The sequence below is a fragment of the Molothrus aeneus genome, chromosome 1 (genome assembly GCF_037042795.1).
Source record: "Molothrus aeneus isolate 106 chromosome 1, BPBGC_Maene_1.0, whole genome shotgun sequence".
In the NCBI taxonomy this organism is placed as follows: Eukaryota; Metazoa; Chordata; class Aves; order Passeriformes; family Icteridae; genus Molothrus; species Molothrus aeneus.
In genome coordinates, this window is record NC_089646.1 from 43,202,726 (window position 1) to 43,219,809 (window position 17,084).

At 44.7% G+C, this 17,084-nt stretch overlaps 2 protein-coding genes across 3 annotated transcripts in view; one reads left to right on the forward strand and one right to left on the reverse strand.

The window, feature by feature from the left end:
• The window catches only part of SH3BP5 (SH3 domain binding protein 5), a 51,288-nt gene extending 41,908 nt beyond the window's left edge, over positions 1 to 9,380 (forward strand). The window contains exons 6-9 of the mRNA XM_066555878.1: positions 1,724 to 1,766; positions 3,661 to 3,880; positions 6,982 to 7,242; positions 7,928 to 9,380. Of these exons, the coding sequence (XP_066411975.1) occupies positions 1,724 to 1,766; positions 3,661 to 3,880; positions 6,982 to 7,242; positions 7,928 to 8,109 (706 nt within the window). The 3' untranslated portion in view covers positions 8,110 to 9,380. The remainder of the gene's footprint in view (positions 1 to 1,723; positions 1,767 to 3,660; positions 3,881 to 6,981; positions 7,243 to 7,927) is intronic.
• A 1,092-nt stretch (positions 9,381 to 10,472) lies between these two features.
• Positions 10,473 to 17,084, reverse strand: part of CAPN7 (calpain 7) — a 32,232-nt gene continuing 25,620 nt past the window's right edge. For both annotated transcript variants that reach the window (XM_066555864.1, XM_066555855.1), the window contains 3 exons: positions 15,469 to 15,599; positions 14,202 to 14,294; positions 10,473 to 14,121 (listed from right to left, as the gene is read on the reverse strand). In XM_066555864.1, the coding sequence (XP_066411961.1) occupies positions 13,977 to 14,121; positions 14,202 to 14,294; positions 15,469 to 15,599 (369 nt within the window). In that variant the 3' untranslated portion in view covers positions 10,473 to 13,976. The remainder of the gene's footprint in view (positions 14,122 to 14,201; positions 14,295 to 15,468; positions 15,600 to 17,084) is intronic.

A 17,084-nucleotide genomic window follows, 5' to 3' on the forward strand; every position in this document is an offset into this window, starting at 1 on the left:
AGAGCAGCTCTCCAGCCCTGCCGAGTTACAGACCAGCCCCCAGTGACTACAGGGCCATGGATGTCAGGGAATGAAGGGACTCTGGGACATGGGAGTGTCTCTGCCAGTGCCCTGGTTCCTGCTGGCACTGGGTGCCCAGCTGTGAGCCATGAGTGAGCAGGAGTGTTCATGTCAGCTCCTGCACACCAGGCTCGTGCTCTCCTTGTGCTGCTGAGCTGGGGTTTCTCTCACCTGTTGCAATGAGACATTCCTGCTCCTGTGTGCACAGGGATGTGTTTGTGTACACACACACATGCATGTGTGGATTGCTTTTTCACACCATGCAAACACACTTGTGCTTGTCACTGATAGAGAGGGGACTTTTCCCAAGGCTTGTGGAAGCTGGTGGGAGGTTAGGACTCGAGCCTGGTTGTTCCATCCCAACTGGCACCAGGGTAAGGAAGGTTGAGAATCAGGTCATTTGAGGTGAGTGGTTTCCACTGCTTTCCCTGTGCATGTTTCCCTGCAACACCATTCTGTCCATATCTGTGTGCTGCCATTGCTTTGGGGTAGGGCTGTAGGAGTCCTTGATCTGTTGGACCCAAATTCTCAACTGCAGTGTTTTATTTGGCCTGGCAGTGCATCTGTGTAGCCTTTGGCAGGGTGACGTCCCACTAAGGGAAGGCAGAGGTGCATTTTGGCTGGATTGGTGTCACTGGAAGCATTGAGACTTGACTGTGTGCTCCTGGTGATGGTGGGAGGGTGCTTAAAAATATCAGAGCTGGAAATAACCTACTCTCATGGAAACACCACTCAGTTATTTTGTCTGTGACCATGTAGTGAATTCAGCCCTTCAAAGAATATAGGATCAGAAAGCCAGTTTCACACTCCTGAACTCTAGTGCACAGTCCAAACTGCAGCTGCAGTAGGGCTTAGAGCTCAGAAGAGCCTTGCTGTCAGGGTAGAAACACAACAGGGGTAGTTCACATTTTTACTTTCATGTAAAGCCATATCTGATTGTTTATCTCTCCCCTACTTTCCAGGAGAGCTTCTGAGAGGGGAGGAGGGTAGTGAGCCCTGCTAAATAACAGGGCTATTTTTTTTTTCCCTGCTCAGAGTTGTATCAGACGATATTGGCTTGTGGGCTTCAAAACTTTGAGGGTGGAAAGTGGTTTCTTGGCTTTGCACTGCACCTCTTGTACCCCTGTCCTCTTACAGCCTTATAAGCAAGTTTGGGGAAGTGCCTGGTGGGCCATGTTGGGAGGTGCTGTGCCCTTGTGTGTGGTGCTCTGACCTCCCTTCACACCCTCTCCTTCACTGAAAAACCCAAGAACTGCCCCTCCACCCCCCACACCTGAACACAGAGAAGGTTCTGTAGGAATTCACATGTGCCGTGGGCTCAGAAAGTAGCTGGGTAGAGAGAGGATGCCTATGCCTGAAGTTGGATGTTACATTTAAATATCTTGCAGAATCTAGGCCTGGAGGAATTATGCTGTCAACTCCAAAAACTGGAATTTTGCAATTTGTATTTAGGTCAAAGGACCCATGAGGAATAGATGCATTAGGGAGTAAGAGAGAGACACTGAGAGCATGTGTAGGTGTTCCATCATCTGGATAGTGGTCTCCTGGGATTGCAGTGAGACACAAAATAGCTGTGTTAATGCTACAAAGAGAGCAACTCCCACGCCAGTACATGGCATTCAGTCCCAGTGATTGTAAACAACTGTTCTTTGTTTTTCCACAGACCTTATTTTGAACTCAAGGCGAAGTACTATGTTCAGCTAGAGGTACGTATGTAATTCACATCCATCTGAAACTCTTTACTGCTTACAGTAAATACTGAAATTACATCTCAAGTGCTCTGACAACTATGTTGTGTTTCTATACAAAACCAATTCAAAACCTCTTGAGTAATTTGCTAAGCACAATTTAAAGATAAAAGACTAAGAGAGTCTTTGTTTCCTTGTGTGAAATAAGAGTGTTTGAACTCTGTCAGAACCAAAAGAGCACAGTCTGACTATCTTTGCTTCTTGTAGTTTAATATGTCTGGGATTTGTTTGTTTGTTGTGGGTTTGATTTTTTTCCCCCCTATGTTTTATGCTTCAGACTGTTTAACTGTACTTGGGGTGCTCTTTCATGTTCACTGACTGGATCAATTAACAGAATAAGTAACCTGCTTGCAGTGCTCCAATACCATGCAGATGTGAATTTCTGATTTGGGGTTTGGCATAAGAGAGATTCGGGGTTTGGCTGGATAGGCTTCCAGGGCTTTTTGGCATCTCTGCACTGCATTCTGTGTGGTGCAGCAATGTCTGGCCAGTGCTTGGGCACAGCACATGCCCTGCAGGGCACAGTGGCCCCGGGCCAGGCATGGCAGCGCTGTGTGGGATGGTAATCCCTGCTGTTACAGCCAGTCTTGGAGCTGCTAGGGATGGGAGGGCAGGGCAGCCATACAAATTCAAATAAAAGAATCACTTTCTCTCTGAGTGACTTTTGCTGCATGTGGCCCCTAAAATGGGGGACTCTGGCTCCTCACAGTTGCAGGGTAGTGGCCCTGCAAGTGGTGCTGTTGTTGTGTGGGATGGGCAGAGGCTTTGAGTGGAGCACATTGCCTTGGATTACTCGCTGGTGTGGTGCTGGGTCAGTAGGACCCTAGCTAGAAAAGGATTCCCATTCCTTGTCTGGGGTGCAAGGCATATCCCATAATGGTTTTGTGAGCCCTTTCCTGCCTGAGATTCAGCAGCATTTTGTAAGCCTCAGAGACTCTGGTGTGTACCTTTTTCCTTGCCAGGTTCCAGGCTCGGGTGTGCTCTCCTCCTCTGCCTTGCCTGCCTGCAGCTGCTGCTGCATCAAGCTGAGCCCTTGCCTGCCCTGGGCTGGCTGCCAGGCCAGTAATCCCTGCTGCCCAGAAGCATCTTTTGAGAAATTCCCTTTTTTCCACGGGCAAAGGCACACTGTTTGTGTGCCTGTTGCTTCTCCATGGCAGCTGCTCAGTGCCCTCCTGAAGCAAGGTGATTGTGTAAAACTGTATGAAGAAAGCACAGATGGTTTTTTTGTGCATTAAAAGCAAGCATTGAAAGAACTACAGACACACAAGCAGTGTTTCCCCTTTGGGAAATAGGATGCACAACACTTCTGCCCTTGCTGTAGGGTGGTGTTTGTGCCTGGGGACACAGGAACTGCTGTGTTACAGCTGTCAGGGTTTGAGGTTTGCTGCTTTCTGCTCTGCAGGTTTAGTGAGCAAAGTGATGGGTTTGATGCTCTGCAGAGAGTGAGGCTCAGCCCCCTCAGGGGTGGCCCCCAGCTCTGCTGTGCCCTGCAGACCAGGGCTGCCAGCAAGCCTTGGGGGTGGCTCTGGGATAAGCAGTGACATAGCTGAGAGCTGCATTCCTGTTAAGGAGAGATCCTGCATGCTCACATCTTAATGGGGCCTCTGCTCTGTGCTTAGCCAAGGGCCGTGACCACACTCCAGAGGCAGTTCCAGCCCCTGGCTCCCATGGTTTGCTTTGCTGTTGCCTCCTTCACAAGTGGCACTGCTTGGGCCAGGGTGCTTCTGAGTTCTGAACTCTGCTGTCCCCTAGATACCAGCCCAGGTGGTGCTTGCCTGGACGTGTAACAGGGAGCTGTGTGCTGTGCCTTGTTTGTAGTGAAGGTCCATCTAATGCCTGTCTCCCTTGTTAGCAACTGAAGAAAACAGTGGATGACCTGCAGGCCAAACTGGCCCTGGCAAAGGGAGAATATAAGACTGCCTTGAAAAATCTGGAGATGATCTCCGATGAGATTCATGAGAGGAGAAGGTCCAGTGCCATAGGGCCCCGAGGGTGTGGCGTGGGTGCCGAGGGGAGCAACGCCTCTGTGGAAGACCTGGCAGCGAGTAAGCCGGAGCCAGACACCGTCTCCAGTGAGTACAGAGCACTCTCCTGCTTGGGAGCATCCTATGGGCATTGTTAGAAATGCTGATGTTAGGGCTGCTCTCTGTGTTCTGCAGTTTTGAAATGTGCTGGCTGTTTTGGGACTGTGGCTAAGTTGTGATGCTTCTTGTTATTGCAGGAGTTGATTACATTCTTTAATAGGCAATTTTCAAGGGAAAGGGTAATGAGTTAAAGTGCATCAGCCATTCCCTTTGCATCCCTGTAGTTTTTTGCACAGTGCTGTATGAAAGGAGCAAAATGAACACACTCCAAAGCTTGTGTCTAATTCTACACCAGTGGTGCTGCTGGCAGTGATGTGCCTGGGGAGGCTGCGGCAGATCATTCAGCCAGTCTGGGAACAGACCTTCTGGATCAAGGGCTTGTCTTCCAGTGCTGGGCCTGTGGCACAGGGACCTAAAGTTGTGGCTACAGTAGTAGAGAAAGGTGTGATGCTCGCAGGGAAGCAAGTAAGGATAAGCTCCTTTGTGCCTAGAGTCTTTTGCCAAGGTGTGATTTCAGCAGAGCATGCGTGCTGTGAGCAAGAGGGGCTCTGTAGGAGAAATGTGGGACAGCAACAACCTCCAAGGAGGTTCCAAACAAGCAAGGCAACCTCTGCTCTCTGCAAGACAAGGTCCCCATGTGCCACCAAAGTCTGTTTTATGGTGAGTTTGCATTTGTCCTGGCTCCGGGTGAAAGTGGATAGATGGACATTACATGTGGCCTACTTTTGCCTCCTTCCTGGACACTTTTTCCCCTTCTTGATGCAGAAGGTCTTTTTCTTGCTGCCCAGTCCCACAAATTACAGTTTAATTTGTATTTCAGCTTCGTTTCTGCAGGGGAAAGTCTAGGTCAGGATTGCAGGAGTTGATGATTGCACAACCCTGGTGCCTACAGGCAGAAGATGCAATTTCCCCATAAACACCAATGTGTACTGGCACTGAGGCCTTGTAGGTACAGCCTTAGGAGCTGGGAAGCAGGCCTGGGCTGGCCTCCACCCTCTGCAATGGCAGGAGTTTCTGCATGATGTGTTGGAGCTCTCAGTACTGTGCAGCTGTGACCTGAGTTGCAGCAGCAAGGGAGTGCTGTGTCTGGACAGCTGATGCAGCCAAGTTTCAGTATGGCTGCTTATCTTCTGCCACCCTTAATTTCTGAGGTGGACCCTTTCCAACCTAGGCAGGAATTGCCTCTTTTGGATATCTGCAAGTCCCCCCTCTCATGCAGAAGGCCTCCTCAAAGCCTTAGGTATTACTGAGTTTTAGGGTATTTTGTGCTGAAGGAGTTCAGGGACCTGGGATATAGGGGCAGAAAGAGCCAGGCAAGTTAATGTTAGTATCAGTTGCTGGCTCACCTGAGGCTGCAGGCAAGGACCAGCAGCGTGGGCTCATCCCTCTCTTTGAACTGTACAGTCTGACATGAGTGGAAGGACATCAGCTTGTGTCTGGTGCCAACACAGAATTGGGTTATGAGAGGGCAGGACTAGCAGACTGGATTAAATAATAAAATAGCCTGGATTAAGTTCTCATTGTAATGTGGGGGGAGCTTTCCACCAAGGTCCTTTTGTATCTTGATTTCTGTCTGCTGGAGTTGGATAACACCTCGTCATCAGCAGGAGTTTCTTGGCCCTTGCAGATGCTCCTGTGCATGATGGTGATTTTTAGACAGTGAAAAGCAAGCTACAGTTTAAGCTGTGCCATGTGTAGACTGCCTGATGTCAGTGCTTCTTGCCAAGCAGAGGATTTTAATTGGAAACACCTTTTTTGCCAAAACTTTTATTGCTTTCTCCCCCACAAAGTTATCTGTACTGCTCACCATATATTGATGAAACACAGCAAGTGAGAAAAAAGGCCCCTCTGCAGTCTTAGATTTGACTTCATTAAAAACAAAACAACTAAACCCAAACCACAAGAGAAGCTGTCTCTGAGTATGAAGTGCCCTGGAGAGAACTCAGAGAGGTGGATAATGTTGTTATCCATTTCATGCTCAAAGCCTTTGGGGTCAGTTTTGCAACTGCTGTGAGTGCAGCAATCTGCAAGTCCAGCAGAAAGAGGCTGAACATCTCTGCCATAGAAATGGCAGGAACAGCCTCTCTTGGCACCTTTGTGTCTGAGTGGTGCCCGCAAGCCCCAGGCTGCCAAGGTGACAGCTGAACTTCTTTGAAGCTTCTCCTTTGAGCCATTTTGTTAACGCCTCTGCTTTGCTCCTGCTGCTCTTCCAAGGTGGTTCTGAGCCTGGCTAACAATGGCAGGAGTCACCAGGAGGAGGAATTGGAGATAACCTCAGGTCACTGTGGATGTCTTGCAGTGTCTGGGACTTCTTCAGGCCAGTGGGATTCCAGCACACTCTTACGTGGTGTTGAGGCTGATGTGTGTAGAGAACCTTCTGATCCCAGTGGGACTGCTTGTGTGCAGAAATCTTTGGTCCCCAGCCTGCAATGAGCCTCTGAAGTGTGTTGAATTTCAGCAAAATCTACACCCTTGTGTTGCACAAAATGGAGCTTTCTTTAATGGTTTTCTGCTCTGGTTGTTCATAAGGACCCTGCAGCTTAACTCAGACAGACAGTTTGGAGCGGGTTTGCTTTAATTAGAATTCAGATCTGAGCAAACACAAGCAGGGAATATATGTTTTGTTTTTTTTTTTTTATTTAGGTGTTGTTTGGTGATCCTCATTCAAAAAGAAATCTTGGGACCTATGTCTTTCTAATTTAGCAGCTTAAATAACCAGGAGGCTGCACAGGGATCAAGATAATGCTGGGGGAGGCAGACACAGGGAATTAGGTTCTATCCTAAGTTGCCTACTGAAAACCACAAATGAACAAGGCCAGCAGGGCTGGTAAAAATCCAAGAGCTTCTTGGCATGAGGAGCAGTAGCTACTGCAGTGCTGGCCTTGCAGGGCCTGGCTGGCAGGTGTGCTGCTGCCCAGGGCAGAACCAGGCTAAGGCTTTGCACAGGGAATGGAAAACCAGAGGGGGCAGCCCATGCGTTAGCAGTGTGTCTGTGTATGGAAGATGAAAACCTGAAAAACTGCCTTTGCCTGGGAAGGTGCAGGACAGGAGGCTGAATTACTGACTGGAATATTCTTTGAACATTGCAGTGGCTTCAGAAGTGTTTGAGGATGACAACGGCAGCAGCTTTGTGTCCGAAGAAGATTCAGAAACTCAGTCAGTGTCCAGCTTCAGCTCTGGTCCTACGAGTCCCTGTGAGGTGCCCACTCAGTTTCCTCCTGCCACACGACCGGGAAGCCTGGACCTGCCCAGCCCTGTCTCCCTCTCTGAGTTCGGGATGATCTTCCCTGTCCTGGGCCCCCGGAGCGAATGCAGTGGGGCCTCCTCCCCCGAGTGTGAAGCTGAGAGAGGTATGCACAGCTGGATACACCCTGGGCCAGTGCTCTTCAGCCTCATCAAGGGAGCAGGAAAACCTTCCCAGCTCCCCTAGGCATATGCCAGGGAATGCTCAGAGCTGCTGCCTGCTTCTATGGGGAAGGCAATTGTGGAAGGCCCTGTGTCTCAGAGTTAACAGCAATGTCTATCATGTATTAATTACTGTTCTCCTGGTTGGGAACATTCCCCAGTTCTGCCTTAGTACAGGGGTTTGAGATTTCTCACTAAATAAGTGATCAGTGGGATTGTCATGGTACATTTATTTGGAGGAAAATCTGAGTTCATTTATTTAAATCACTGTCCTGCTTTTTGAAAATCTTGTTTTCCAGGGGAAAAAAAAATCAAACCAAAATCCCCACAAAAAATAACATGCCAGAAGGAGCTCGTTGCAGGCTCTGCCAGCTCTGGCTGACTAATTCAGACTAGAGGATTACCACTGCCCTTGTCTGCTCCATTTTAAGGCTGTTCTCACTAATTTGCTGATGCAGTGCACAAGATGAGCACGGCTTGGAAGGCCAACTTGGTTTTGTTACAGCATCTTGCTCCTGCTCCTGTAATTTCTATGTGCTTTGGCAAAGGAAGCTGCAGAGGCACCTGCTTGAAGCTTAACTTGCAGAATGAAATCCGGGTTTAACATGCAGTTTAATCCTTTCTTTGCAGGGGATAGGGCGGAAGGGGCTGAGAACAAGACAAGCGACAGAGCAAACAAGAACAGGAGCAGCACCAGGAGCAGCTCCACGGAAGGGCTGGCTCTGGATAACCGAATGAAGCAGCTCTCCCTGCAGTGCATGAAAATCAAAGAGGGAATTTGTGCAGGCAGGAAAGCTGCCCAGATTGGCTGAGGCCTTCTTGTGCCCCGTCCTGAATAATGGGAGTCTAAATATTTATACATGAACTTCTAAGTGTTTGAAGAACGTTGTGCCAATAATATATGCCAAATCTTAAGCGTTTACTCTGAGAATTTAAAAATGCACTAAGAAGTTTAATTGATGTGGAGGGCTGAAGTTTTTATTCAGTAAATCCTTTGTAGGCCGGACGAGTTATCAAATGTTTAAGCTGTGCTCATATTTCACAGACTTTGTAAATTGTTTTGTAGCAGCCTGGCTGAAGCAATAACTAGTAATGTTCCCGTGTAAATTCATGCCAGTCGGGGTCTGAAATTCAAGCCAGACTTTTGCAGAGTGGTTTGGCTTCGGTTTTGTAGAATGAAATGCTCTTTAGATACAACCAGTCTCTTGAGTACAAGTGGCATAATCTTTAAACATCTGTATTGGTCTTTATTATGCTGAAACTGTAGAAATATTTTGTATACAGGAAAGCTGTTGCATGTGGGGGGTCTGAAAGCCTTCACTCTTCCCTTGGTGCTCACAGAAAATAAAATGAGTCATGCCTCTAAAAGCCTATAAAACAGATGGATGACAGGAAGGGGACGGTAATGCCCAGCAGTGGGAGGCCCTTTCTAGACACCTTCCTGAGTCTGGCTTGGACTCTGCAGGTGATTCCAGTGACCAAAAAGAGTTGATTGGCCCCTTGCTCTTCTGCTTCCCTGAGAAGTGAAGAATTATTTTTCAGCACTTTAAGTGTTTTTTGGGTTTTTTTTCCCCCTCAAAAATGGGAGTCATAGATGTTTTCAGGATGATGATGATAAGGGGTTTGCCCTTGAAATATGCATGAAGAAAAGGAATTGCCAGTGTAGATTGACAATGTGTTCTTAAGCTTCTCTGTAGGTTGTACTGTGTGGGGGTTTATAACTGTTAAAGGGACATGGGATTTTAGTATGCCCTAGACAAAGTGTTCAATAAAATTAGAAAGGGCACGGGCATGTTTTGCCAGCAGCTGTTAGGCAGTAGTAGTGTCTGATAATTATGCTAATAAGTGGTAGTAAAAATCCTAGAACTCTTCAGTTTTGGTGACTAAGCATTTCTGAAAGCACCATTTTCTCTAAAATGTCAGTTTATATCGTTGATTTGATGGGAATCTTAGTATTGCCCAAAGTATTTTCTATTCTGTTTTTGCAGTCCTGTTGTATTTCATCCCTGCCACAGCTTGTGTATCTATTCTCAAAGTTAATGTAAAATTCTTCACACTACAGTAAACATTTTTGTTTTCCACATTTTGAGTCTGTGCAAGTGACGTTTATCTCAAGTGCTAGGAACCAATCTTCTCCCACAGCAAGTTTAGCCTCCAAATATCCATTTCCAGCTGAAGACTGCAGGCTGAGGTCACACTGGTGTTAGAATCCATTGAGGTACGTGGGCAACTGGTGCCTCTTTCCAGCTTCCCAAATCCCTGCATACGTGGCTCACAGTTTATTCTGAACTGTGCCACAAGACCAGGGCTTCTGTCAGGCTCTCCAAAACCTCCTTAGTGTGCAGGAGGAGGGAGGTATTCTGTTACATAAGACTTCTGTACTTAATGCATGCTGTAAAGCCATGCAGAATTGGAGGCAAAGAATCCTGTTTTCATAGAAAAATAGATTCATCACATTATAGCTGTTAAGCTGTAACCTTGTTAGACATTTATATGTTTACATCTTCTGAAGACCTTAAGGCTGAAATCTTTCACTGCCAGCAATTCCAAGCACAAAAAATGCTTAGGAAAGAAGTCTGTGGTTCCAGCTTCTGATGTGATCATTACTTAGGAAAAAGCTGGGATAGACAGTATTAAATATGAAAAGCAGTACAGGAGTTGCCACATTGTATTAAGTGTTTTTACTTAAACTGTCATAGCTGAGCTGTTGTCTGTGCTGCATTCAGTTGGTAAACTAGTAGAGGTCTTTGTGGTTGAATCTCACTTCTGCAGACCTCCCAGTCAACACCTGTTAATACAGGTTCCTGGGTTCTCTGAATGGTCGTTTTGGTGGTGATTTTTTTTTCCTTTTATTTTTTTAACCTCTCTTGTTATCAAATTTCTTCTCATCTCGCCAGTTGGGACTGGAAACCCAAACTTCCCGCACTTGGGCACAATTAATTAATTTTGTGTGTGTGCTGCCTTGCCTATGTCCTGATTGGGTTCAGCTCCCAGCTGGGTAAAAACCATTGATCTGGAAGTTTGAAAGGGTGTGGTATCCACTCTGCCCTTCCTTTTCTATCGCCCTGCTGCAAGAGTAGGTGAAAGATCATGGTGCAGCCTTCCTCCTTTGGTGAGCCCCAGACCTGGCAGGTAAATCACCCTTCAAACGTGCAAGCAAACAGGCACAACTGTGTGTCTAATAAATTAATGGAAAACTCATTTTATTTTAAACTTCATAAAAGCCATAATTATAAATATGACAGACTTAAATGAACATACATTGCTATGGAGTACAAGCAAATGAACAAGCTTTCTCCAGTTACTTTTTACTTAAGCTCTTCATGGATTCTGAAGGGTAACATGATGGTAGCTGCCTTCATGGGTATAAAAATAAGCCTCTGGTGTATCAAAGTATACATGATTGCTTCATCTGCCCTGATGTGAGAATGTATAAAGCAAATGTTAACCTAGGAGTTCTACTTCTCTTTGGTATTATCAAACAATTTCAGTCCTTTTCGATGAAGCAATGAAAACCCCTACTGTATGTACACAAACTTAGTTCTAAATAGGTGGCTGTTCAAAGGCTGCAGAGATTGTGTGGTTAAATGCATGATTACTGTACAAAATAGTTACATGAAGCTTGCAGCAGGAGACTAGGACTGAGCTCAGACTCACTGTCTGGGGCAGTTGGGATGGAAGCTGTTGATACCATTCATCCATGGTACTGTGTCTCACTGAATCTTTGGGAACTGAGGGATTGGATCAACCAAGGGCTAACCTGTGTCTTCCTAACAAAACAAACAGAACGAACTATGTTCTCTGTCATATGGCTCAAAAAATGCTACAGTACAGGAGAAAGAAAAGCTTAACTTAGTGGCCTGAGGTCGTGTTAAAATCTAAGGATCAGTTCACTTTGCAATAATTTTTTCAGACTTACTTGTGGAAAATATATGAAAGTATATATTTGACAGAAAATACTAAAGCAAGTCCTAAATGCTTACATCAATGTTTTTTCTTAAGAAAAAAAGGGCAAGAAAATTTTATTGTAAAATTAATTTACCATAACCAGAATCCCTAGGCTGCAATTTATATGGATATTTTGTAGTACCACTTAAATACTTCACCTGAGTGTTCTGTCCTATATCTGAAGGGAAATGCACAGTGATGGCGTTCTAGTACCCAGTGCAGGTGCAATATTTGAATAGACTTTGCTTTATATATATAAGACTGACACTAAACTTAAGTCCTGTGCATTAATGGGGATTAACCCAATCTACTGACTGTTCCAAATGTGTAAGAAATATTGACATATCCTGGTGGGGACAGGTTCCTTTGGCTTTAATGTCTTTGTCTGGCATTAGGAAAGTGAGTACATTTCTTACTTTTCAGTTCAGTTTAAGTTCTGCACAGTATGGAAGCTGAGCCTTATGCTCTCATTTCATGCAGCATAAGCTTTGGCACTAACTTGTGCTCAGGGGGAAAGGGAAAGAAAAACTCCTTCCTGCCGGATAGGAACCAACTACTGAAGAACAACAACAGATTTTCCTCTAGGCAAGTCTACCAGCTTGATCTCAAACAGCGGAGAGTGTGCAAGAACTTGGTGCTGAAAGCTGGCACTTCTGGCATCTGCCTTTTGTACTGCCAAAAAGATACTCAGCTGAGACTTCCTCACTACCTCCAACTCTGGAGGTGATAAGATACATGGAGGACTCCACTGCTACTCTGGTTTAGCCTCAGCTGAAAACTTAACAGAAACGTGTAGGGAAAATGGGAGTTGAATGAAATTTTCATATTCTAGGGGTGGGGCAGTCCTTGGCACATACTCTGAAAGCGAAGCATAACCACAAAGAACTTAATCTGTTTTATTCTCAGCTTGCACCCATGCTGCTCCTTCTGTTGATTTATTGCAATAGCCATCAGAAACTTCCCTGCAAAAGAAGGTAAGTCACTCTGTGACAAACTTGTCACAAATTCCCTAGCCCAGATGGTCTCTGTGAGAACTGCAGTCAGCAAGGCATGTGTTCTCCAAGGCAGGAGCTATCCCTGCCCTTTCAGTGCCAGACACTTGTTAAGCAGCTGTCTGATGAAGGAAATGAAACAAAAGGTTCTTCTACTTTCTGGAGAGGACTAATAGCAGATTTCTGTGGGAATAATTTTAGCCCACAGCTATTTCTGGTGCCACTGTAGAATATATGTTCAGTTTCCCAATGGCCAAGTGACACCTGTAACCTAAAGCAAGATTTAAATGCTACCTTTTTGCTTGGAAAACTGCCAAACCAGTATGAATGGCAGCAAAATTCCCATGGCTGCTTTAAAAATACCCTCTCTCCCCTTGTGAAATACTGTAAATTTTGTAAAAATGACAAAATTTAATCCATTTCAGAATCTGTGAGGCAGTTGGTATTAAAAAAAAAAAAACAACAACTCATCTTGAATCCTCTTCAGATACAATGTATACAGATGTAGAGGAAGAACACAGGGTAGGGGGGTCCACTAAAAAAATAACTTGTTCTGCATTAATCTCACCTCCACTATTTTCTTAAGAACTCTGACCCTGCTTCTATTGATGTCACTGACCTCGTGCTCAATTCCTTCACTGCTTTCAACTTAAAAGGAAAAAGTATCTTTTCAAAGATGTTTTGCATAATGGAATCAGCAAGTGCATTCCTTGCAGCTGTGGTGTATTGGGAGAAAGGTTTATATGATCCTTCCCTACATGATGCATACTTACAAAAGTGATGAAAATAAAATATTTCTTTGCAGAGTTGCTGATGGTGGGCAGTTCTGCATCTCCCTGCACCAGCAACTGAGACTACCCTCAGCAGATATAGTGAATCTTACAGGGAGGGGATCTTCAGGTGAAAACCTTTCACAGCTGCTCAGGGAAGGCTGTGCTGCACTGCCTGGTCACCTCTGCTGGATAACCTCCTGTCCTTCCTGCTCGTCAGGATCAGCCTAGCTCTGGCAGATGGCAGGAAGAAAGCCACAGACCCTCCTCCTGTATTATGTACTAAAGTCATACAGATATGAAGTTACAGCTCTCAAGGTACACATAACATGAGCAAAGCAATTGCTTTGCTTTTAGAATTAGCTAAAGCTGGAAGCTTCCTTTTCCTATACTCTTAGATACATATTCCAGAGAAGATGACACATGGAATACTACTGGCTCAGCAGTAGTACATTTACATTTAGATGGGAGAACCAGTTCAGTGCTGAAAACATAGACAGCAGCACAAATATGTAATGAAAGCTATTTGGTCCTGAGACTGAATAAGCAGAATACACAAGAATATTTTTTTCTTATATGTTTACTTTTAAGAATAGAATCTTTAGCCCATATACCCTGTATGTGGGGAGGAGGGAATTTCAATGTTAGTTTTTCTTGTAACCCCCTAGACTTTGATTCAAAGTGTGGAACAACTGCAATAAATTGAATTCTTCTTCTGCTGGTTCATTTGAATATATGACTTTTAGCCTATTCCCAAGCCTGTTGAACAGTGCTCACTCCTGGACCATAGCAGCAAACTCAGCTAACTGCCTGCCACAATTACCTGGCAATCTGTCATTCCATGCTTTTGGTTGTAACTCGGGATGTAATTCTCTTTTGTGCAGGTGTAATAAGGGTTCTTCACCTGTTCTCAGGCTGTAGGACAGATCAAAACCATCTCCTTAAACAGCACTGCACAGTTCTGTCTCCTCACTGCAGCTGTGACACCTTAAGAGGAGTAGTACTGTTAAAATCTAAGAAAAAAGGCCCCTCTTGTTGAGGCAGGAATGTGGTGGGGATAATGTTGTAAACTCCAGCAAATGTGTTCTCCACCTCCAAGTAGCAAAATCCACACCTATGATAAAGAAAACTACCTGTTAGAAATGGGATCTAAAGTATGTTTCAAACCTCTGTACAGACTTTATTAAGTGTTACCTGTAGTCACCACTGCTTTTTTTCTGAAAGCCATAGGAACCAGGATCTCCCACTGTTGAGACGGTGACAAGTTCAAAACCAACACTGTATTGCCTGCAAGTGACATGACAGGCTTCCTTTAGATACTTGGTTCATCAGGATTATCATGAAGAGGACTAGTTATTAAAAACTATACAGTATAACTGAAAGACATCTAGAAGTTTTGCCACATTTGTGACAAAAATGAAAAGTCAAATTTACCATGACATGAATGTGGTATTTGGAGGAAGACAGAACTCAGTTCAGGTTTAGAACTAGACTGTAGGGAAAATGCCTGCTAGAAGCCTGCCTGTGCACTCAAGCAGAATTCAAGTAGTTAAGCTTGTGACACACTCCTGTGCCACATGGCAGAGATCCTGGCCTCTGATCAGGTTGCTATTGGAAGACTTAGTGTCAGTGATCTCAGCAGAATTTCTCATGTTGCAATACAACTTGGGACACTTTGTCTGCTCCTGTTAATGCATGTGACAGGCACCATTGCCTCTGTCCTTCAAACTACCCAAATGATGTACAAGTGCAGGAAAAAATGCAAACAAAGAACTGCTCAATTCATGGAACCGTGCAGCCGCACCTCTGCCTTCATCTTCATTTCATGAGAGAAGGAGTTTCCTCAAAGAGGGGAAGAGAGATAGAAAAGTTCTGCCATTTTGTAGGGCCCACTGTGCAGCTTTGCAAAGGACAAACAGTTGACTCCAGGTCAGGAGATGTTGCTATTCAGAAGTACTGAATACTGGTATTTTGAGGTAATCATTAATTGTGCCAAAGGAATTTGGCATGCCTAAGTCTACTTTATGGGACATTGACATCCAGCACTTCTCCTGGCCTGCTAGTTGCAGAGTAAATGCACTTTCAGAGGTGTTTGAGAGCTGTAAGGGTTTAGTATCTTGCATATTAGCTCTACTACGAAATAAAAGGAATTATGATCATAATTAGTTTTAAGAAGAAATCCTTTATACCTTCTTCCCTAGCTCTGCTCAGACCCCAAAACTTAAATGAAGGCTGCTGCTTTCCTTATAGGTCAAGGATTTCCCTCAGTAGTTAATTGTAGATTTAAAACACTATTGATGGTAAAGATAGAAACAAATAGTACTAAACCTGAGTCAACTCCCACACCTTGTTTTCTGGAGTTTCCATGAGCTTGCCACCCTCCCCAAGGGGATACTGACAAAGCTTTATCTTTGGCATGCAATGCTTTCACTGTATTGATGCACAATTATTTTCTACAAACCTCGGTCCCCGTAGTTCAATTAGCAATGGCCCATTCTTGTCTAGCTGGAATTGATAAATGGGGTTATTTTTGTAGGTGTCTCTGAAGTTTCCACATCCTCCAGCACTGTGACCTTTCCACTGTCCATTAACCTGAAAGAAGTCAAAATACAGAAAACAGTTCCTGAGGATTTTTATTGCTTATATATACACACAGACAAGACAAGAAGGTCCTCTCACTTTAATAGTTACTGACTTTAGTGACCTCTCCTAATTTTTAAAGTGAAGTGCAAGATGGGGTTAAGCATTCATGAAGTCTCGTGCAGTTCCCCCTCCCCCTCGATCAAAGCTTACATCCCATCCCTGTACTGTATTTTTCCAGCTTACATTAAACAAGCACTGAGTGACTGTTTCTGACTGTGACAAACTGCAGCTAACAGAAGACTCACATTCCCATCTATTCCATGCCTACTAGACTACAGAGGTTTTTTTTTTTTTGTCCTCAGACACTCCCCTGTCGGATTAAATGAGAAACAGCAGTGATACAGGCAGTACAACACCAATAGTGTTGTAACCTTTGCTTTTAAAGATCTCTGCCTCCAGCCTGTCCATCACCTCTGTGTGCTCTGAGAACCAGCACTGCAATGACAAGATAACTACAAGGACAGATTCTGCAAGGATAAAGACACGCAAGGGGAAAAATGCTGCTCAGACTTTGAGAAGCAGCCCATCTGTTTCCAAGTTCCTCTTGCTAGTCATTAAACTGAAAGGTTAGACTCATAAGGCATGCCAGGCATTCCCACAGATTTATAGCTGAGATCCATGTCTCCTGCCTTTGTCAAAGCACCAAGGGACAGCATTTTCCCTTTTGATTTAATTTCTCCACTCAGTGCCCAAACCCCTCAAACCTGGTAAGTACAGAAGCAAGGGCAATTTTGCCCCCGTACCAAGCTACTACCCAGGAACCTAAAACTGCTGTGTGCTGTGGAGCTTTCTAGCCCTTTCCCACTTCTGCTGCACTTAATTCCAGGCATCACATCAGGGCTTGGTGAGCTCCAGAGGTGACCACTTGATTCCAGTATTGGACATCTAACAGAATTTGTTTTTACTGCTAAACTGTCATTTAGTTCTCTGCTTGTTTTTGAGTGTGATGACTGCTAAGCAATCAGCAAAGGGGCATTAAATACAGGTAACTAACTTTTTGTGTTCAATCCTAAAGACAGAACTGGCATTGGATAGCTACATTTTTTTTTTTTGAATACTAGAGAGACATGTTCAAATAATCAACAGGAGTTTTCTACATACTTAATTCTCTTTTCAAACGTATTACAACATAAAATGCATGTCCCTCCTCAAACAGGCTTTTCACCTTGAATATGTTTTTAACCTCTTAAAACACTTCCTCAAAGTAAGCCTGGTTTTTAACAGCTATATAGGACAATGGTTTCTGGAAGAACCAAACAAACCCTCTTGCTGTTCCCAGGAATCTCTCTATTCACTCACCGTTCTCTAGAACAGGTTTCAAGGGACTGTTCCAGAAATACCAGCTGGTATGGAACATTGTCTGAACCTGAGAGCCAAGCTGCAAGCCAGCATGTCGCCCTGAGCACACAAAGTAATGCAGTCCTGGCCTTCAGG